General features: G+C 42.8%; 1 protein-coding gene across 2 annotated transcripts in view; it reads right to left on the bottom strand.

Annotated features, from left to right (window-relative positions):
• The window catches only part of MAPKAPK3 (MAPK activated protein kinase 3), a 47,877-nt gene extending 29,334 nt beyond the window's left edge, over window positions 1–18,543 (bottom strand). Inside the window, exons 1-2 of one of the 2 annotated variants that reach the window (XM_033071439.2) lie at window positions 18,466–18,543; window positions 17,377–17,726 (exon numbers count right to left, since the gene is read on the bottom strand). In XM_033071439.2, coding sequence (XP_032927330.1) covers window positions 17,377–17,601 — 225 coding nt within the window. In that variant the 5' untranslated portion in view covers window positions 17,602–17,726; window positions 18,466–18,543. Of the gene's footprint in view, window positions 1–17,376; window positions 17,727–18,124; window positions 18,402–18,465 lie in introns of those variants that run through there. The other variant, XM_033071438.2, reaches the window with a different exon arrangement.
• Window positions 18,544–22,631: the final 4,088 nt, after the last annotated feature.

Genomic DNA, 22,631 nt, shown 5'->3' with positions numbered 1-22,631 from the left:
GAAACAATGGAAGAACACTGAGGCTTTATTGGAAGGGACTAGATGGCAGCACCAACAATAATCCAAGCAGCACTGAACTCCTGAGCAGCACTGAAGGCTGCTGTGTGACACTCTCTCCATGTGGCATTGACTCCAAGTTTCCTGCAGCTCGTGGCCCTGGCATTGCCTGGAAGATTTCATGGATTTTTCTGACAGGATAATGCATTTACATACAGGCAACCCATGGACTGCTATGGCTTGGTCAAGAGCCTAAGCTCTTGCCATTTAGAGCCTGGAGTCAGGAATCTCAGATCCTTTTCTGGGTCACAGACTTCTTTTGGGACAAAACCTGTCTCTGGATGTCACTTTCTCACATTTTACTGCAGCGGGGTGCTTTGGCATAAATTATTTGGCAATCTTCAACAGAGATGACAGAAACTGTAATAAATCCTAATAAGATAAATTCTGTGCACACAGCAGAACTGAGCAATTCCTTCGGTTCTGCTGTTTCTCTAAATCGTTTTCTCTGAACCATTTAATACCTTTTCAATAAATACATAATAAATAAAATGTTGCAGAAAAAAAGAGAACCATTTGTCCATCTTCTACTTGCTAAGAACAGGCCTCTGTAATAATTACCAAAAGCAAAATACAGATTTTATAATATAGATTAAAGATTGAAATGGCCTTTCTAACATTAGTGAACTTCAAGATTAAGGTGCTCGAGTACTCTGACTATTGTTCCCTTTGTATGTATTAAACACAATATTATTACACACTATTCTTCATCCTTACACCAGAGTACAACCTGAACTCAGTCAGGATGCAGAGTGACAGCAGCTGCCATCTGTAGCCTCTCCCATCTCTGCATTCTACACAGACTGGAAAGTGCAGTGTAAGAGAGAAGTGTCTTGTGGTTTAACCACAGCTGAAATCTTGATTCTCCTCTTGCTCTCCCTGATGTCTCCTGCAATGCTCAGGAATTCAGCTGAGCCACACAGGGACTCTCTAATTGCCTATTCCTCTTTTCTCAGGGCCTGGACTGCAGCTAAATTTGCCAAAGTCCTCCCAGCTGGGTCACAGCTTGGGTCTAAAAAGCTCCACTGAGTTCAAGTGCAGTCTGTACCTGTGGGGGGAACCAAAACCAAGCCACCCTCATATGAGATATTTCATACACAGCTCACAAAGTTCTGTGGAATTTTACAAGTTTAACCTCCACATGTACAAAGCAGAGACAATGCAAACTTATCTTAAAACCACATTGTGAAAATTACAATGATCCAGGCATTAGAGTGAAAACTCCTCACAGCACAGCCAGGAGGAACTGAACAAAACAAACCCAAACCCTGTTTTCAGAGCAGGTCTAAACTAACCTGAAATAAAGAAATCCATACACTGAACAAGCTCAATGAAACCAGCTACTGGAATCAATCATTTACCACTCTAATATATTTGTCTGTGCACTGAAAAATCCTTAAGTGGGATAGAAAACACAGAGTGCAAGACAGCCAGAAGTATAAACACAGCATGGATCCTGACATCTACATCTGAATGCTCAGTTTTACCAACAAAAAACTCCAATTTATATGAGGGGTTTTGTGTCTCTGAGAGCAGATTGATCATTACAGATATGGAACTTGGCTGAACTTGGGATGATTTTAAGGGTGACAGGCCAAGACATGCCTGGAACAAAATTCACCCCTCAAACCTCCAATCTAAGTGACATGCAAATCACTGGTCACTAAATTTGTAGTTTATGTAGTCAAAACAAATTTTTCCTCTAGTCTTATTACTGGAAAAGGTTGAAAAATTTCTGCCCAAACAACTCCTGCAAAACTATTTCAGTTCAGCACAGGAAAAACCACCCTTCAAATCTGTCAGAATGCAAAGATGTGTGAGGCCATGCAGATCAAGGCAATCCCACCAGGAAGCAAAGTCCTTGGTCCTGCCCAAGGCACAGTGGAGTTCCCTGGAAAGAGCACTCACAGCACTGACCTCACAATTGCATCATTTTTCCTGACATCTATTTTTTTTCTTTTTCCACAAGATTTATCACATTAGTCACAGATCTGATTTTTCACCAAGATAAACCACTCTCTCAGCTTACAGATATTTTGCCTGAGCAAGGACAATGACTTTGGTGGTTATTTTTGTTTCTTTCCACAATGAACTCTGATACTGCCCTAGAGGCTAATTACATCAGGAAAGTAATCAGCATTCTGAGATGCCTTTTCCTGATGCAGTCTTCAAACTACATCTATTCAGCTTTCATCACTGCTCTCCCTCCAAACACCCCTTATCCAGAATGATCTGCTTTGGAACAATTCAGATGGCTGCTGTTTCCTTCACAGGCAGTATCAATCACTTGATGCTGAGATTTGCAGGCTGCAAAGGCACTTCTATCCACACATTAAGTGGTTCCAGCACTATTGTAGAGAATGAGATCAACCCTGATGCACCAAATACAAATGAAGGTCTCCATAGAAAGTTCTAAAACTTCTTTGATGCCACTGTGCCACCATTAATTAATCCCCAGAAGGGATAAACTCAAGTATCTGCATCATTAGGTTCAATATTTTACTTCTGCCTATTTCTCCCACCTTCTGGAGAAGTACATGTCTTCTACTTTGCTTTGATTTTGTAACATCATATTGATGACTTTACTGTTATTAATCTGTACCTCACACTTCTGCTTGAAAATCATTTACAAAAGCAGAGCAATCAATGACTTAATCCAACCCTCAGCATCTTTTATTGCAACTTCTTAATTTGCTTTGCTCAAATACAGCCTAATTTTTCTGGTGTAGTAAAGAATCAAAGACTTGCAAGCTTTATTAATGCCTGATTGATCCAATAATCAAAACTAGGAATTATCTTCATTTCAGCATTATATTACACAAAATTGTGCCACTACACCGCCTTTAAAAAATATGCAATTTTCTACCACTCTGATTTTGTTTTATTTTAACTGAAATAATAAAATCAATAATTCTTAGACTCATTTATCAGATTGCTCTCTTCTTTCAGTAAGAGTCATTACATCCATGTCTTTCAGCCCCACTATACTTAGACATACTATATACTTATACTTAGTTGGTTTGACATCAAGTCAGGGGAGGTTTAGGTCTGAGATCAGAAAAATGTTCTTCCCCCAGGGTGGGGCACTGAACATCTCTCCCGTCCAGGGAATGGGCCCAGGGCTGCCAGAGCTCCAGGAGCATTTGGATAAGGCTCTCAGGGACAGGGTGGGGCTGTTGGGGTGTCTGTGCAGGGCCAGGAGCTGAACAGGCTTATCAGCAATGGAGAGATGGGGACATCCCAGTTTGGATAAGAAGCCAATTTTATTGAGCATACAAGGTGTTTATATAGGGTTTTACTTGTATGGCACTTAGACAGGGCTCAATTTTGGTCACAGTTTTCCAATGGTTACACATTCTTTGTGACACCACATCATCTTATCACAAAGTTTCACAATGTGTTTCCTGGCCACTTCTTGCCCAGGGAGCATTTACTTGTGTCTGTCTCTCCCACGGTTTCTGCTGTTTCTCTCCACGGTTTCAGGCCTAAGCTCTCAGGCCCCTTTATTAGTTCCACTGTACTGTTTTACTCCCTATACAGATCAATACCTGCCCCTCATAAAGGATGTTGAATACCCCAGTGTGGTCTCTCCTCAAGGCTGAGCCTCATAAGGAACACTCATGCTGAGAGACTGAGTTGTTCCCATCACCCAGATCAGCCCAGCTGCTCTCAGCCTTGTACCTGGGGCACCCCAGCAGAGAAGCCATTGGGGAGGTGCTGCTGGAGATATCTCCTGAGTGGAGGGCATGTGCACTGGGGGAACAGACACACACATCCCAGAATACTCCTTGTCCTCCTGCAACCCAAGCCTGTCCTCTGCATGGAGCTGCTGTGGGCAGTGATTTGTGATTCTCTTCCCCCAGAAGAGCTCCAGGCAGCAGCCACTGCACAGAGCAGCACAGCTCACAGCCCAGCCTGCAGGGAAACAGCCCAAGAACCCCCCCACTGCCCTCCCAGCCCCCCAACACTGCATGGAAAAGCAACAACTGATGCAAAAAGTGCTTTGGCCAAACTGCAGAAATACTAAACCAGCCTCATAGCTCCTCCAAGCCTTCCATGGGAACACCTGAACAGAATAACAAGCTGAACCTTGGCATGTTCTGTTGAATAAAAGCCTCATATACTCAAATTTTTCTACTCACATTTTTGGCAGATTTTAAGATGTAAAATACAATCCTGTGTGGATAGACAGGAAGATGTAAATGTTGAAGTTGGAGCACAGACCTCATGGGGACAGGGTTAAATGAAAGGACTTGGGTTACTGAGGGGTCAGAGGCACACCTGAGTGGAACAGCAGCAGCACCATCTGCTTTGGGACTCCTCTTTCCTATATCCTTGATTTACAGAACGTACAGAATGAATATTCCCCTAAATGCTCACTGACTTCTACTTTCACAGTTAGTGAGCAAACAAATAGAGCTTCAAAACTGAACTCCCAATTCAAGCCAAACTCCAACAGGCTTTTCAGGAAAAAGGCAGAAAGGCATCTAATATTTTTGGTTTAGTTACTCATCCTACAAGTTTGGGTTTGTTGTATATTTGCAGTTACTAACAAGCCTCTAGTGGGCTACAGTTCCCAGTAATTAATGATTATTTGTTCCCTTTTCTCTAAATAATACAAATTTTGGCTCTCATGTTCTTACACAAAGATATATACAAACATGAAAAAAAGGGCAAACCAATGCATTTTATTTTGAGCTAACAAGGTCTATGATTTCAGAAAACAAGAAACATGCAAGTAATATACCAGAGCTTGTATTTCTATATAGCTAGTAAAAAATAAAATTAGGGGAGGAAAGCCTCACTAAATGGGGAGTGTATCAACTAAATAAAAAGGAGAGATAATACAGTTCTAGCTTGCCTCAGAAAAAGTTCAAGTGCAAATTCTGGTTTTATTTTGAAGGCAATTTTACTTTTTACTCTTCTTCAGTCTTTTATTAAAATAAGTTACATATTGAAAACACCAAATTTAGTAGCTTGGGAAAAATTAGCAGCAAATTTAATCATACTTCAGTACTACAATTTCTATTTATTAGCTGGTAAATGAATTTAAGAAAAAGGGGAAAATGTAAAGAATGATGTCTCACAGATCACTTTCCCCTTATATATTTTTCAATTAAAAAATTGAAGTTTTAAGGTGGAAGCAAAAGTTGACATTTACTGACATTTAGTAGCTAAAATGTAATCCTTCCAGAGAATGAATAGCAGATAAAGGTGGGGGTGGAAGAGAAGGGAATCAACTTCTGCTCTGATTCCACAGAAGAAAAAAAGCTAAAAAGCTAAAAAGCGTGGAATAAACTGAATGAAAGCACAAAACCACGAGTATTTGCAGATTAAGTTCTCCCAAACAAGGGGGAGGATGTCAGAGTTCCCAGGAATACTGATTTTGGGCTCCCTAGAAATATTCCCTACACAACAAGCAGTCAGCTCTGCACCTTCAATGTCCATCAGTCCCACCAGAGTGGGAGAGATCTTTGCTCCTGATGTCTGAGCTGCAGGAATCAGTGACCAGCACCCACTGACAGCTCAGAGGATTCTATTTGTGTGGTTAGGAAAGTGCTTTATAAATGTAATTAACCCATTTTCTAAAAGTAAACAGAAAATTAGAAAACCCCACAAGTTTTGACACCGACTGCTCTGTGCAGACACAAAGCACCAATCAAGATTTCTGTATTATCATGCAACAAAACATGCACAGGAATCTAAATATTGCTACAGTCCACAGGTAGAACATATTTCAATGAATAACTTGCAGATTTAATTTGGTATGAAAGTATAAATTATCTTATTAAAGTTAATTTATTTTTTAATTACAGTGTAAGTATCATTTGAAGGCTTAAACAGACACCTCAATGCAGCCTAATTTCTCAGTAGGGTCCCTGCATTAGAAAAGTTCCTCCTGTGAATGGTTTCAAGTCAAAAAGTTGAAACTGAGTGAGTTCTATCCTGGTGAGTTCTTTTGCAAAAAAACCCCAAACCTGCTAGACTTGGGAGCTTTAAAGGATACTGGTCTTCAGAGGAGGTGAGGAACCCTTGGTAATAAGAAGCAACATAAACCAGAACCTTAATTTATACTAATAATATATTAACAGTGTTAATCTCAGCCAAAGAGCATTTAATGCTCTTGTGCACATAAAGGGGGAATGACAAGCAGCAGTCTGCTGGTAATCCCCTACACAGCAGGAAACCAGGGCATGATGGGACACATTAATGTTATTAATTTTTAACATAAAACAGAGCAATGCTCCTCTGATGAAGGTGGTGTGCTCTGCACACGAGAAGTTGGTGATCAGTGGTGATAACAACAGCACCTCCCCTACCAAGCCATCCCTATGTTAACTTGCTCAAATGCAGATGGAAGATCAAGTTTAAAAGACAGAATTTTCCCTTTGGGTCTGCCCAGCCACAGCATCCTCAAGAAGCAGCAATAAATAGCTGGAGCTTGCATGACTGAGTTAGAAAGCAACTGTTGAGCATACAGAACAGCCACAGCACCCTGAGTGCATCAGGTGTTGGAGTTTAGAGGCTTTCCATAAACAAAACCAGAGAACACCAATCCCCTCAGGAGTTTTGGTGCTTGGGATAGATGGGAAAGAAGGCACAGGAGAAGCTCCACACTGAGCAGGATCATGGATGCTTTCCCACACTACCCTGAGGTTTCTGTCACACAGCCCTTTCTCACACTGCCCATTCTCCTCCTCCAGAGCTGCTCACCTGTGCAACCTGCTCCCTTCTTGTGGGATGGAGGGAAAATCCTGCTTTGGTTTTAGACCCAAGCAGTCCTACACAGTTATTACCTCATATTGCCAAGAATGAAGATTGCCACAAACAGCAAGAATCATTCAACAATAAATTACTATTGCTGTGTTGGATGCTTTATTGAACCAACATTTATGAGAACTTTCCCCTCATTTTCCCTGGGAGACTTGGCTTTTGTACACACAACACAGCATTCACTCTCCCTCACACCTCCACAACTGATTCAGACACCAGGGAGGTGAGGAAGACTCAGAACTAATTGCTCTTGCATGAAGTGTTTTATCATACATATACATACACACAGCAGCATACATCACTGCTGTTTTCTCCCCCTGAGTGCAGCAAGAGGTCAGTTTTTGAGTGTCTTGTCCTGTTTTCCAACAGTAACAGGCACAGAGGCCCAGTCCAAGCCAAGGCAGTCAGACCTGTCACAGGGACACCCTGGCAAGCAGGGTTTCTGAAATCCAGCTGGAGAGGAGAGTCAGTCTCACACTCCCTCTGCCTTCAAGAAGCCTTTAACAACAGCATCTCAGTACCAGGAAAAAGTTATTACAGGGCTAAGAGACTGGAGAAAAATTCTACTTGATACCAATCCACCAGAACTGGGACTGTTTCTAAATTAATTGACCTTTCCCATGCACCACTCTCATTTTGGCAGTCTGCTTCTGTGCAGTCTGGTGCCAGCAATCTTGGGAGATGCTACTTTGTAGGTTTTCAAACATCAAAAAAACCAGAAAACTTTAAACCCTCCCAACTAAACATAAGTCTGGAAAACCACCTAATTCCAGGTCACTAGGAAGCAATGCAGATGTTTTGCCCTTTGTAAGCACAACTTAATGTACATGAACTTTGATGCAAAGCCAGATATTTGTTAAGAAAGTGAAATAAAGAGTAAGACTACAACCAGCTACCAAAGTAGTATGGAATTCTATTCCAAGTTCCAGATACAAAGCTCCATAGCAGACATGCAAAAATTGAATTAAAACCTGCATTGAGGTGCACAATTTCCTAATGTATTTAAGCCAGTTTAAAGTATTAACTGCCCATGCCTCTAAAGTTTCAGATTCTGGTTTTAACTGTCTTTAGCAGCTGAAAACAAAGAGCAGAATGTGCCTGAAAAGAAGTTTGAATAATATGACACTGTTTGTATTTCCACAGGCCAAGTCTCATAAAGTGCCTTCCTGCCCTGCCCTTCAGAAAAGAGGAAAAAAAAGGAGCTAAATTTGAATAGCTGATGCAAAAAAAAAACCAACCCTATTTCACCTTATGTTTACACCCAAGTTTAGACAAGTACAAGTTGCCCAGGAAGACACACCCTTACATGAAACTATTGTGCAAGGGATGGACATTACCCAGAGGCACAGCCTCCAGCAGAGCTGGGGCCACAGCTCCATTTCCCTCTCCTTAGACAGGAGGATATTGTACCCCTGCAGCAGCACTACACTTAACACTAGAGAAACAATAACACGCCTTCTGAAGCTCTAAGTTTCATTATTTATCCTGACAGTTTTGTATTTATCAGTTTTAACAACAGGATCTGGAAGATCACAGTCAAATTTGTACAGTATATTAAAACTACAGGGGGTTTCTTCACATCTGAAATGCTCAGAGCTCTGTTTTCTTTCAAGATCTTCACAGCATCACAACCTCTCGGCTCCTGGGGCAATGAATTTTACAGGTTGACTGTGTTTTAGAAGTTCCTTTTAAATAATGCACTATTCTAAGGTCAATAGCAGCAAGGCTCAGTTCCCACCCCAAGGAAATGGGTGCCTTGGAAAACTCAACCAAGCAGGTTTAATTGGAGCAGGTTTCACATTACCAGGCAAGGTGAAAGAATTGACACTTTTTCATGTTATCATTCACAGGCAGACATTGAACATGGCTCCCCTTTATCACAAACCCACTGCTATAGGGTTTGTATGTATGCAAAAGCCCTGTTTCGTCCACAGAAAAACTCTTTGAAAAGCACAGGACACAGCAGTGCCCTTAAAACAGAGAGAGGGCTTGAAAGAACAGGAAGCTTCAAAGCATCAAGGAACCATCAAGCCCCATCTACCTCCCAAGTGTCAAATTTTGACTGTAAATTGATTGGAAAGGGAAGAGTAGAACAAAATGAAAGGCTTTTACTCTTCAGGAAGACAATGGGGACGTTGTGCTGTAGCGTGGCTGCAGCAGGGCCGGTACCGTGGCACAGAGCTGAGCCAGAACACGCAGCCCCCTCCCCTCCCCACCTTGGAGCTCTGACATCTTTGGTGCTAACAACTCGTTGCTGTGGAAACCAGACTGCTTCTGACAAAGCCACATTGACTAAAAAGCAACATGTGGGAAAATGAAATAAGGCCCTGAGACAAATTAATCCCTCACACCAAAAATAAATACTATTTTGGTAAAAATTAAGCATGTAAAGGGAAGTATTTCTGAGTGTTAGAACAACAGGTGAGGAGAACACTGGCAAGGGATTTTAAAGGCATTTCATCCCTGAAATACATGGTGGATTCAGGGCTAAGGAGTACAGTGGAGTCCAACACAGAACACACGTGTGTGAGGCAGCTGCTCCCTATGCAGTTTTTAACTGCTCCCCTTTGACAACAAAATTCCAGCCAACCCCACCCCACAGCAGAGCAGGAGCCAGGGCTGGTACCGATCAGCACAGGGGCTTTCGCAAGGCCCAGCCTGACTCACACCTGGGCAGAGCACCCAGCCAAAACCTCAGCACAACAAAGTCCTGGCCATGGGGATCAGGAGCTGCTCCACACCCTGCCATTCCCAAACAGTTTATATATCCCAGAAATGCCATCCAAAAAACCCATAAACTATCCACCTTTTTTTTTTTCTGATTTCTTCTCTTACAACAGTCTTAATAAATCTATCCTCAAGCCTTGTTGACTCAGATCCCAGGAGCTGCTTTAGGGCCTGTTACTTGGAATGCCAGCATCCTTAAGAGAGTATTCAAGGAAAAAAAAAACCTGGGAAAAAGCCCATGGAGAAGAGCCAGAGTTTGAACTGGCAAGACTTAAGATCTGTGCACAGTGCAACTTTAATAAAACTGTCTCCTTACCCAGATCATCTGAAATTACTCATAAAGATGGCACACTCAGGGTGGTTTGTTTCATTTTTAGGGCTTTTAAAAACAAATTCAGCAGGCCTCTGGAGGAAAATTTAAATTTTACACAAATTTAATATTTGGGTTTTCTCTTAATACAGGCCATGAAAGCTCCAGTGCAAAATGCCAGGTGTCACAAAGATTCAGGAACTTGCAGGGCACTCGTGATTTACATGCTGAGCAAGAATCCTCTCCCCCTTCACTCCCGAGGTATTAAAATGCTGCAGCGTTACAGCTTAATCTCATTTACAGAGCTTTGAATCATCTTAAGTACTTAGGAAGTCTGTGTAAAATACCACAATCCCTGCAGTTTATACACCCTAATCCAGACAGACCACACCAGCAGCTTTCACTGCTGCTAATGGGAAGAAGTTCTCACGGTTTTCCATTAATTAAGCAGGTTATCTGCTCTCCACCCCTGCACCTTCCCTTCCCATCACTGTTGCTGTGTCTTCAGAGAGGGCCAGAGCCACATGGACTTCAAACAACTCTGCAGGTCCAAAAGACATAAAGCTCTGCTAATAGAGTATTACACACCATCCTAAAGTCTGCTATTCCAAAGACACATTTATCATGGAAAATCTACAAAACAGGGAAACATAGGTCATATGAGAAATGGGAACTTTTTTAGGGTCAAGCAAAGAGCAAGTGCAAAAATATTCAGGGAGGCAAAATGCTGCATGATGGTGTAAATAAATCAAAGATGGTATTTTTTTGTTTAAAGAAAAAGAGAAATAATTGTATACAGTGAAGGGATTAAAATGGAAGTGTCTTCATAAGCAACATATTACTCCACTAACTTCCTCAAATTCACATTGGCTCTTGCTTCCAGTAACAGTGACACCTTCCTTCTCAGTACTTCCTATGAATTTATCACAGCATGAACATAATCTCTGCTTTCTGCTGAAACTGAACTGGCACAAACACAACAAAAAGCCATTTATTGTCAGGCCAGGCCACTGTTACACAGGGTGCTACCACAGACAGAGAAAATACACTAAGGAAAAAGGGATGTGTGTGAGCCATGACATTCAGGTGTGGACCTGATTTTTCCCAAATGTTATCAGGTTGGAAAAACCTCTCTACATGATACCACCATAAGTAAATGCACCTGAAGTACATTTGTGTCGTAAATTAAGTTTAAAATTCTTGCATATTGCTCCTTTTGCACTTAAGCTGATTTGCAAAATCCAGATACCTGTAAGGAGCCTCCCACTAGCACAGATCAGCAAGGTTTTCCTTTGGTTAAATGGCACGGGAGGATTTATACTGTAAAGTGAGGAGGGGGAGACAGAGAAGAACCTTCTGGTTTAGAGGAGGGTGCCAGGCAATCAGCAGCCCTGACCAAGCACACACGTGCTCTGCTTTCAGCACCTTCCCGCAGTGCAGTAAGACACTTATCTGGAATTTATCAGCTCTTTGAACCTGGCCAGGTGGGGAACACACCTTGATCTTCCCCAGCTTTGTTGCCGCGCAAGTCAGGCTGTAACTTGTGCCAGCTTGCTGAGAGACCGGGGAGAACACAGAAGGTGCAAAGTAGCATCAACACAGTTTTGCTTTTTCAAGATTACCTAATGGTTTACAGCATTTGGCTTTCCGTTTCTGCTTTTTAGGCTTAATGAATTGCCATTGAAAAAAATCAACTCATTACATATGGTTTCATTATTTCAGAACAAGCCCATCTTTTTATTTTTTAAATTATTTGCTGTCTTTCAAATAAAGAGCAGGCCAGTCAAGAAAGTCAGATCTTCAAAGTAAATTAATAAGTCCTCATTTTTAAAAAATTAACTAGTCCAACTGACACTTTGAAAGGTGCCAGTCTGGCCCCAATAAGTACAAAGTGCTCAAAGACTCTGGTCTTGAATGACTCACTGGTTTAAAAACAATTCTTGTAGCACTAGAAACGACCCACTTTTTAATCGACTGGAAGTTATTTTAGGTATTTTATGCATATTTACATAATAGTCACCAAGATTGGCACTGAAGGATAAAATTCAAGGACCAGTCTGATGCTATCCGTATTTTAGGCACTCCTCTTAGACAGGGCTGCCATTTAACTAGAACTCTTCTGAACTCATTCATTCTGTGCTGTATCCAGCTTTGATCTACAGCACAGCTCCCGGACACTCAGACTAAGCTGTGTTACTGACACTCCATTTACTCATGAGCACGAGATAAACCAGCACAAACACTCTGCAGGAAACATGGTGGGTAAGAGGGAACTATAGAATACTTCACTAAAAAGTGCTAATTTCCTCCAGAAAGACACAATCATTCCAGAAGAGCTGCTTCACCCTGGATAAAACCTAACCAACCATTACACTTGGCTCCCCAAATTGTCATAACAGTTCTAAGATTAGCACACCATTATTCTTCCTTATGCCAGAAGTCTTGAAATGTTTCATCCCTAATCTGGCATAATTATCTTCTAAAAATGCAATCTGCAGCATCTAAGAAGATTGTTACCATTTCCTATTCTACAAGCAATCATCAGTCTAAAATAACCTTCACTCTGTGTACAGTGCTTTCTCCACTGCTGCATCATTTTCCTTGCTCATCATCTTACACCAGGCAGCAAACAGGATATTTTACAAGTACCAGCTATTTAGATAACTTGCAAAACATATTTTGGACTGTACAGTCTCCTGTTTGTGAGCAATCATGACCTGGTTTCAGGACAAACTAACTGAAAATAGACTATCCCACTATTAGCTTTTGTCATGCAGAACTATTTAATGTAATCAGAGACATTAAAATTGAGCGAGAGACAGAAACATAGCTCGAGACTAAATGAAACTGAGGCAGAATGCCTGTCTCTGTCCACAGCAACTCACCTATGGAAAGCAGAACATTCTCTAGATAATCCTGTGTGTGGGTCCCAAGAATCATTTTGGGAAGAACTTATTTTGCAAAATTTCTTTCCCCATTACCTGCTTTCTTTCATTCTGAGAAGAAAGTTATGCTAAATACTCTAATGTGTAACAGCAGAATCATCATTTCTATCATTCACTAAACATTCTGCAAACCTAAAAGGTAAGGAGGGTGTTCAATTTTGTGTTTGCTTTTTGCTTTATTTAACATTTGGGCTATGCCTATTTGTCTTCAAATCAGCAAGTTACAGTCCCTTTTCTGCTGGCACTCAGCAGCACAACACATTTTCCATGAGGCAGGGGATGGATTAACTCACTATTTATTCTAGAGGATAAGGTCTGTGTGTTAGATGTGGCACTTGGGGACATGGTTCAGGGGTGGACTTGGAAGTGCTGGGTTAATGGCTGGACTTAACGATCTTTGAGGTTTGTTCCAACCTAAACAATTCCATGAAGTAGGAGGTCCATTCATACACCCTGAACCTGGGGTGACTGGAGGCATCTGCAGTACACAGGGGATGAAGCCAGTGCTTAGGGGAGAAGCATTTTACTGCTGCTGCTCAATAGTTACTCATCCCAAAAGTGCCAATGCACCCATAACCAAGGTACTCAGCTCTCCTGAAGTTCCAAGGGTCTTTGTTTTGTGGCTATGCCTGAACTGTCCTTCCTTTTCTTCTGGAAAGAAGCACCATCTGTTTACTGAAGACGAATAGTATGGCAACAACATGTGACACTGTTTTTACATCCTGAAACATCCACCAGAACCCTGAAGCTGCAGATGCAGAGACACCCCAATACCCTGCAGAAGGCTCTCCACTTCTCTGTTCTATTATTATTTCTTAATCCCAGCTCCAAGCCCTTCCTACCCTCTTCCACAAAAATAAAGGAGATCATCAAATTCATTGAAGTATTATTTTGACAACACTTAGCAGGAATTTGTGCCAAAAAAGAAATGAGGGAGAAGGAAAGAAAGAACAAGGAGCTGTAGGTTGAGGTTTTTCTAATGAAAGGCAAGTCCCAGGAGCTCACATTTATCCTCACAGGTAACCAGCTATCCCGGTCTGCTCCTCTCCCTAAAACAGTGAGGGGTGCAAACACCAGCAGAGAACACTCAGGCTGATGTCAGCATTAAAGAAGTGGAGGTTAAACTTGCCCCAAAGCTCCAAAAGGTAAAGTGAACAGAAGGGGGCAGGCTGCAGAGGAGATAAAAATAGAAGAGTGACTAGACTTCACTTGACAGCTATTTCTGGATCAACTACGGAAAGAGATCTGAGAAGCTTTTCTATTTGTAAGGGAGACAAACCAAAAACATAGCTGCCTTCTAGAAGGCCACAGTCCTGCACTTTTGTTTATGCTTCTACTTTTCTAAATCCCCCTGTTCTCAGTATTTGGAAACAGGGCTATTCAGCCAAAACGTCATTATGTGTCTAAGGGAGAAAGCAGATGAGATTTTCTGGAGCAGGACAGCAATGCGTGTGGCATTTCAATCTAACGGAAACAAAGCTGACAGCACACTGTAAACTGGGCAGCAAATGAAAATGCCAAGCAGAGTAAACTAAGCCACACAGCATTTTAGGAAAATAATCAAAACCCTGCAGTACCTCCAAAAGGATGGCTTGTGTTTTCCCACACCAAATGATTAGTGAAATTCTAACCAGTTCCAATTATGGATATGGGCTAACAAGAACAACAGGGACCTCCCAATTACAGCATGGAGTGCTTGACTGGCATATGGCTCTGGGGATGAATATTTTTGCCTGTTCAAGCCCTTTCCTCTTGAGTACCTCTGCTAAAATTCCTTCCATTGAGTAATTTCTATCCAGACCCGGGCTGTGCTGGCTCTGTTCCCATTTAAAAGAAAACCTGCAGGCAGAAGGCAGTGCCATCTGCCCAGCCAGGAGCTGCTTTCATGGGCAAGTTTGATGTGAAGGGGAACAGCCTATTACACTTTATCTTCAGCAGCAGGAGTGATGTTCTTCCTTTCCCAGGAGCAGGTTACAGCAAGCACTCTCATGCCTGAAGTATTTGTCCACAAATATACATAAATCTCAATGGATATGTGCAAGCAACCTCCAGAAAAAAAATCCATCTAGCATCCCTTTTTTTCATGTTCAGCTTGCAATTCAGTCTTTCCATTTCTCTTTACCTGTCAGACCAGTTGGGTTTGGTTTGTGACAGCTTCATCAGCCTCCACTTTCTATTCCTGTAAGTGAATGATAACCCTGCCATAACACCTGAGCAGTGGCAAGGTCCTGTTGTCCCTACACAGAGAATTCTGCTCTGAAGCCATTTCTGAATATTTTTCCCAAGCTTCTTGTCCCTTTTACGTAACTGCTTTGACTGGATGATTTGCTCTGAAGTGTCATCTGGAGCAGGTTTGGGACTTGTGTGGCCCAGTTCAGGTTTCACAAGAAACAAAGGGAAAACTTCCTCTGAATATTTTCATCCTTGCAAATATCTTCAGGGCTGGGAAAAGATCTTTCTATTCTTGCCCATTAACCAAGCAAGTTTTTATCCCTCCTTGTTGGGTAATCTTCTCACTAAACCATCTTTGCAGAGAGCAGTGGATTCTCTCTGGGCTGCTGGCAGTTTTACTTAATTGCATGTTTAACTTTTTATTCAGCACTTAAACCCATAAGGATGAGAAATGCACACATGCAAGCAGCAAACTATTATCTGCCATTCAAACTCCCTAGATAACTCATAAACATCTTAATATTGCTGTCATACTTCTGTCCCTTTCAGAAGAAAAGTGCTCACATTCCACAGCTGGATGGAAAAAGGATGACAAATACATTTACATGGTAAGTTCAGTGATACATCAGCCATTGCTGACCTTAATGACTGGGGAAGTGGAACTTTAGTCCTCAACATATATTAAAAGTTCTTAAAAAAATCAGGCAACTCAATAATGCTAAACACAAACAGGTATTAGAGACTCCACCATAGGTTCCTCCAATCAGAAGACATTCTATCAGGACACAGCAATTTCCATTCTCTTCTCCATCTCCCCAACTCTGAGGGCTAAAAAAAAAACCAAAAAAATATTTTCCAGATGCCAACATGTACTGGAATATATTTCCTACTTCATTCCAGAGATACAAAATTTGCTCCGGAACTACTTGTTGCTACTGGATTGCCCTCTGGAAAGGCAACTTCTGTTTTAAAATGCTTCCAGCCCTTATGACTGGAAATCCTTTGAAGTATTAATGATCTCTAACCAGCAACAAAGCCACTGAACTCTTCAGAAACAGCAGATCAGCTTCAGCATTAACTATTATCCTTCATCCCAGTATGCTAAGTTCAGAAATTAATGTTGCTAGCAGTCCAGAAGGACCTGATTTATGGATCACCTCAGAGATGCAAAGATGTGACACTCCCCATGGCAGGTGCAAAAAACCAGTACCTACAGTCTGTTTGTTAAAACCTTCAGTTTCCCCAGGATAAACTTCTGGGAGTCAGCTACGTGAAGCTAACAAAAAGAGTGTGATAAAGTACACGAGAGTGTTGGAAACATGTGGATTAATCAGCAAATTATTGTATTATAAGCTTTTGTAGTTCCTCCATTAAAATTTTTTTTGGTACCAAAGCTGCCAGGTTAATTTCCAGGCTTCTCTATACAATGCAAAGTCTTTGCTGGGCCAGCAGTTCTGTTTGGTAGAGACCATCTCCAGACCTTGGCAGAGCCTCCCAATGACCACTGGCAGATCCACTCAGCTCCCAGCACACACGGAGTGTGTCTAGGGAAAGGAAGGATACCTGAGAGCCTCCTGGACACAGCAGATTAACACCAGCCAGGAATCTGTAACACCCATTAGTAATTCTCATGAAAATTACTTCAGCTGCTTTTAGTCTTCTGGTTCTGAACCATCTAGGTTCTCATTTCGGCTGCCTTTTATTCCCTAATAATGTGGTTTAAGAACATCAGGGAAATTTTCAACTTTAAAAGCTGCAGAATAAAAGGTAAGTAAGCTTTATGCTCTCTAATGAATAGTTATTGCTCCATTTATTTAAGTGGTACTTATCACCATAAATATCTACTAAACTCACTTGCCAAACTGGTGTAATCAGTGCTTTCCCAGGAAATACCTTTTGGTAAATGGATTGCAAATAAAGTAGGAAAATAAATGAACAACTAGAAATTCTCCTTAAGAAAAGTCTTCAGAAAGAGGAAAGACTGAAGATCAATGAACATTTAAGTATTTCACAGCTCAGGCCTATTCACTGCACAAGACCCAAAATAGTTTCCTTCGTGAGCATTGCATAATGTGTTCATTCAAAATCTAGCAAGTTTTCTCCCAGAACACTCCAAGACACGGTTCCCTCCCTCGCTTTTTTGTCTTTTAAATATGAACACGAGAATTTCACAGCTGATAACATTATTCTGGAAACCACACAGAATATTCTGGTAAAGCCTCAAGCTGAGGCTCCAGTGTTGCAATAGCAAAAGTTTCCACATATCCAGATTCTTCACGCATCACTGGTTGTGAAAGGTAAGCAAGAGAACAAGTAGCTTTTACAGGGTTCTGGGAGTGAACTCTGGCCCCCAAACCACAAATAAGGAAAAAAAAGACAAGACACACATACCTTCAAAGCACATTTCTGGCCTGTTTCCTTGTTGAAACACTCCAGTACCTTGCCATTGATTCCTAACCCTAGCACACGTTTGGAGAGTTTGTAGTCGTCTGTAACGGCATGTTTTTTTATCTCTAGTTTGACATGGGCTGTTCCTCCAGGCAAGGATTTCACGCTGCTCTTGCTCTCCACGTGACTCTCTGCCTGGGATTCCTGTTCACCTTCACTTTGTTCCATATCAGGGAAGAGTCTGGGATGACAGAGATACCCGACAGATTGCTGTGGGGTATCCTCAGCAGAACCCCTTCTCTTAAGCAATCAAACCCAGTGCTTCAAACAGTCCATTTGCTCGCCATTTAGTCCTGAGTAAAAATGTAAACAAGTGTTAGTAATTGATACCAACTAACTGCTGTCCCACCTCACCGCTTTTCTCTTAACAACGTGCCCAGGTGCCAGAGAGGACAGAAGGGCAGGGTCACCTCAGGAAAGCGCACCTTGGTTTTACAGAGCAGTCACCCCAGCTCCAGCACACACAGCTCTCAGCCTGCAGGTGTAAATCACTTTTACTGCAACAAAAAGTAACTGAGTAACTGCTGAGTGCTGGAATAGCACCACAGCTAAACTCTGTACAACAGAACAGAGCTTCTATAAACCTGCATCAACCACTTGTTGCCTCAATGTTTTATGTAGAGATAGATCCTCACAATGGTCCCCTGCCTCATCCCGACACTCCCAAATTACGCAAGAGAACCACGAATACCTGAACTGAACCCCGGAGTGGCACTGCCTGGGCAGGCACCGAACCCTGGGACTGTGCTTTAATTGCCTGGGTCCACAAGCGAGGCGCAGGGACCACCAAACCACCCAAGAACTGAAGTCCGTGGAGATGCCATGGCGAGGCTCCCGAAGCCGAGCGGTCCCCCCGGGGCCTTGCGGGGGATCCCGGGGCGGGTCCCGGTTACCACGGGCGGAGCGGCCGCTCGCTCGGGCCCCGCGCTGAGGCGGCGGAGGGCGGCAAAGCCCTGAGGCGAAGCCGGGAGAGCGGGGAATTGGCGGCGGCGGGAGCCGGGCGGGGGCAGCTCCACGCCGGAGCTCGATTACCTGCCTGTGGCGGCGCGGCCCCAGCCAAGGCTTCCCGGAGCGGCTCGGGGAAGGCGGGCTCTGCCTGGGTCCGCCCCGCGGCCCCGGGCAGGTGCGCGCCGCGCCGCCCTCCCGGCCCGAGCCGCGCCGGGCTGCCCGCTCTGGGACCGGCCTGAGCCCCCACAGCGGCGGGACCGGGCCGGGCCGGGCGGGGAGAGACTCTGTTAGGTTCCGCGGGTCGCGTTCCCCTGAACAGCCCCCGCGGTGCTTTGGAGGTGATTCAGGGCGGTGATTTGAAGCACGCTATTGATTTATTGGGGTACACGGCCCTGACAGAGGGGCAGCGCGGCTGCAGCGGCCGCTCCCGGCCGGTACCGCAGCGCGCCCGCGCGGTGGCACCGCCGGCCCTTCCCCCGGCTGCTCCGGGAGGCGAGAACCGCCACGCTCGCTCCAAAGGCCGTGTCAAACAGGCTGCTGCAGGGACACTCGATAGCTGCCAACCATCCCTCAGGCGCTTGGCCACCGACAGGGTGCTCTCGCTACGTGCAGTCACCAAACGCGACCAAAGACGCGGTCAGTGCTTCTCGGCACCTGCGGGTGCACAGTCAGGATACCGAAAGCGATGGTTCCCACAGAAACTGCCGTTCATCACTGGTGCACAGCGTGGTTCCAGGGATGTGAAATGCTGAGCTTTTTTCCCTACATGTGAAGATGAGTCATGCATCGAAATGGAGCTGCATTCGTATCACTGGAAGGAGCTTAAAGTTCACATGCTTTACAAGTTAAAAATACATTTGTCATTTTATGTAACATAATGACATCTGGAGTTCTAGCAGTTAGGAAAATAATTAAAAGGGCTAATGAGCCCTTTCTCCAAGGAATAAAAAGTAGTTCAACTTAGCAGGATGCAGATCTGCAGTACATCACCATGTGACGTGACCACAGCTATTCTGCCTCAGGTTTCCCTTCAAGGCTCTCAGCAGTTCAGCTGCTGGAGGGCCTGGTCCCCTGATTCAGTTCACCTATTCTGAGCTAATCAAATCCCTGAGGAAAACAGCTATTTCCAATCCTTTCAGGTTTAGCTGTCAGCCGTCTCGGTCTTCGCATCACCTCCCACTGCGGCAGTCTCAGAGGAATGTATATATAACTGTGAGCTCCCAGGTTGCAAACCTTCAATAACATCATTCTGTGGTCACCAGCTTGCTCTGATTTTCCTTCCCAGGCTTCTGCCTGTTTTTGCTTTTCTGTTTGTCCTGGATGGTAACTTCCTTCTCTTAGCAACAGGTCCTTTGCAATTAGTCCTCACTCAGTCACTGGAGACCAGACCTTTCAGAAAACTTCTACATCTCTCTGGTCTCTTCTGCATTTTTTAATTTGAAAACCATACTTGCTCACACCCATCTGTAGCTCTCATTCCTGGCCCTGTTTTGGATCTTTCCATGTAACTCTCACCCAAAAGCCTATGGCTGCCCAAAGCAGGCAGGAGTTACACTGACTAGCACACTGAACCTGGTAGAAGGCAATTTATGGCTCTACTATGGGAAGTATTAAATGTTGCAAAAATTCCAAGCAGATGTCTACTTAAGGGGTTGCTATTTTTCATAGTGTGTCAGAAGTAAGGAATTTCATTAAGAAACTATGACTCTTTCTAACTATTACAAGAACGAGTTTCCAAAAAAATAAGCTGTGCATGGAAAGTAAGGAGGAAAGATGAGGGAATGAGACAGGATGTGTGAAATTAGTTGGTTCTACATGTCTCAGTTATGAGCCATCTCCTGATGAGAAGAGTTAAACTGGGAGGATACAAACCACATTTTTCTAGTCAGAGGGGTATCTCACTGGATAAAAAGCTTGTTTGGGTTCACCCATACGCTCTTGGCAAAGTTCACCATTTTACCAGCAGCCAGTAATAAGTTTAAACGCAGAACACCTAAAACCCCAATGTGAATCATGGTTAATAAGGCCTTAATTCCACCCTGTGCTTATTTCAACCACCATAAACTCCTAAAAAGCTTTTCTAGCATCAGCCCAAGTATCAGACAGCCTCACTCTACACAAGGATGACCACAAAATAAAAGCAGCTCCTGAAGCCTTGAAGTGCTTGTGGCAGGTGGAGCTCCATTAGCATCCTCTGGAGATGCAGGCCCACTGCAGTTCCTTGAGCCAGGGGACATTTTTCATTCATTTATTTCATTCAAAAACAGATGTTTTTATTTATCTATTGATGTTTGCTTTTTGAAGTTAAAAAAAACCCAAACCCTAAAGCAGTAATAGTTTACAGGCTAAGAGCCCACTACAGCAAAAGTTCTTTCATCTTCATAAAAATCTCTAACACTGTAAATTAAATATTAATCCTGTTTTTATCAAAAGTCCCCATCAGCAACAACACAGAACAACTTAAATTTCAAAAGAGAATTTGGTATAGCTCAGTTATGCCTGTTTTGTCCCAAAATATAGAAGAAAACAGCAAATATATATTAAGGTCTTATTATTTCAATAAACTTTGGGCCAGCAGCCCCTTTCCTCTAACTGTTGCCTTAACCTGATGAAGCTTTTTGTTTTAGCCAGCACAGTTTGGATATGTTCTCCCTGATTTTATCATCTTGGATATCACAGATACCTGCTTTACAGACAGCATCCCTCTGTTTAAACAGAGAAGGTTAACTTTGGCTGTTCCACTGGGTATTTTCACTGCCTCTTTGCTGTGCTGTAGCAATTCAATAACTGGGATCAAAGACATTTCAGACTTTCAAATGTCTCATTTCCTAAGAAAAACAAAATTAAATAACTGAGTTTACCATCATCTGGGAGCTAGGAAAGCTGATGTCATTAAATGTTCTCTGAGGGATGGCATATCTTGAGGAGTGCTAGCTGAATGGTACAGGAATCTTCCTTTCCTTATATATAAAAGTGATTTACTTGGGGGTCAGCCCTTTAATAGCAATGTCTCATGGAAATCCCAGCAGCTGTGATAAAGAAATTATCAGCTGAGAACTAGTGACTTTTTTTTTCTGAAACTTTGCTTTGTCTGAGTAACAGCTCTCTATTTTTTTCTGCTGTTATGAGAAATCCACACTCACGAGATGCATGACATAGATGTCACCGACGAGAAAATCCTCTGTACTGCCAGGTTGAATTGAGGACACGGCTTTGTCTGCTTGGGTGGTTGCAACAACCTTATTAAATCCCCCAGGAAGTTCTTCAGAAACTGTATCTGTGATATTAAAAGGAAGAAAGGGCAGCTCTACAGAGTAATATTTTGATATGAAGGAGAACAAAAGCAGCCTTTTGTAGGATCTTTAGTTTAGTCTGTCATGTACACAGAGGTCTGAAACACAAACTATATGCATGTTTTTTTGCCTGTCTTTTGGCTATGCTCTGGAGGTGTCTATCTCAGACTTATCAAAAAGGCATGAAAAAACCACCAAACTCAAAAAGCTCATCAGCAAACAGCCTGGCTCTTTTCTCTCCTGGCTGACACAAAACCAGGTTTATAAAGCTTTTTTGTAGGCAATTATCTTTACTGATGCTTTGTTGCTAGAACAACTTATCTTTTACTTTCAACACCCTCTGCCCTTGTGTCTGTGGGATTACAGCATAGTTTCCAGGAGGAATTAAAATTCTGGCTATAAAGCAGCTTCCAGTTAAGGAAAGGGAAGTCTCAAGAACACCACTCCCACCATCTGGAGAGTCTGTCCTAGTGCCTGACCCCGTTCCTCAAAATTAATTCCTCCATGTTAGCACAAGCAGGTATTTTCCTATAGAAATACAGAAAAGGATAGAAAAGCTGCTTTTTTTATGCCTGGCCTCAGACACCCTATTACAGGTACCTACCTCATCTTGGTCATTGAGAAGGTTTTGGAAGCTTCATCCATGTTCCTCCATAGCTCATTGATGGGGGAGTCAGAGAGATACCAGCTGGACATTTGCCTTTCAGCAGAGAGGGAAAAAAAATACATTTTTTTCCACAGAAGAATCATAAATCAAAATAATAAAAAACCTTCTAATCTGTCTACAAGAGAGGGTGCTTCATTTTATGCTGCAGTGGAGCAGAAGAAATTAATCTCTTTCATTGAAACACCCTGCAACCAATGGGTATGACAGCATTGCCTGGTAGTCCTGGGGCAGCCTTCCACATCACTCAGAAATACAATTTTTTGCAGCTTTCAAATCAAGCAGCAGAACTC

This window comes from Catharus ustulatus, chromosome 13, assembly GCF_009819885.2.
Source record: "Catharus ustulatus isolate bCatUst1 chromosome 13, bCatUst1.pri.v2, whole genome shotgun sequence".
NCBI classification, from domain to species: Eukaryota; Metazoa; Chordata; class Aves; order Passeriformes; family Turdidae; genus Catharus; species Catharus ustulatus.
This window is presented reverse-complemented; position numbering and strand designations above follow the sequence as displayed.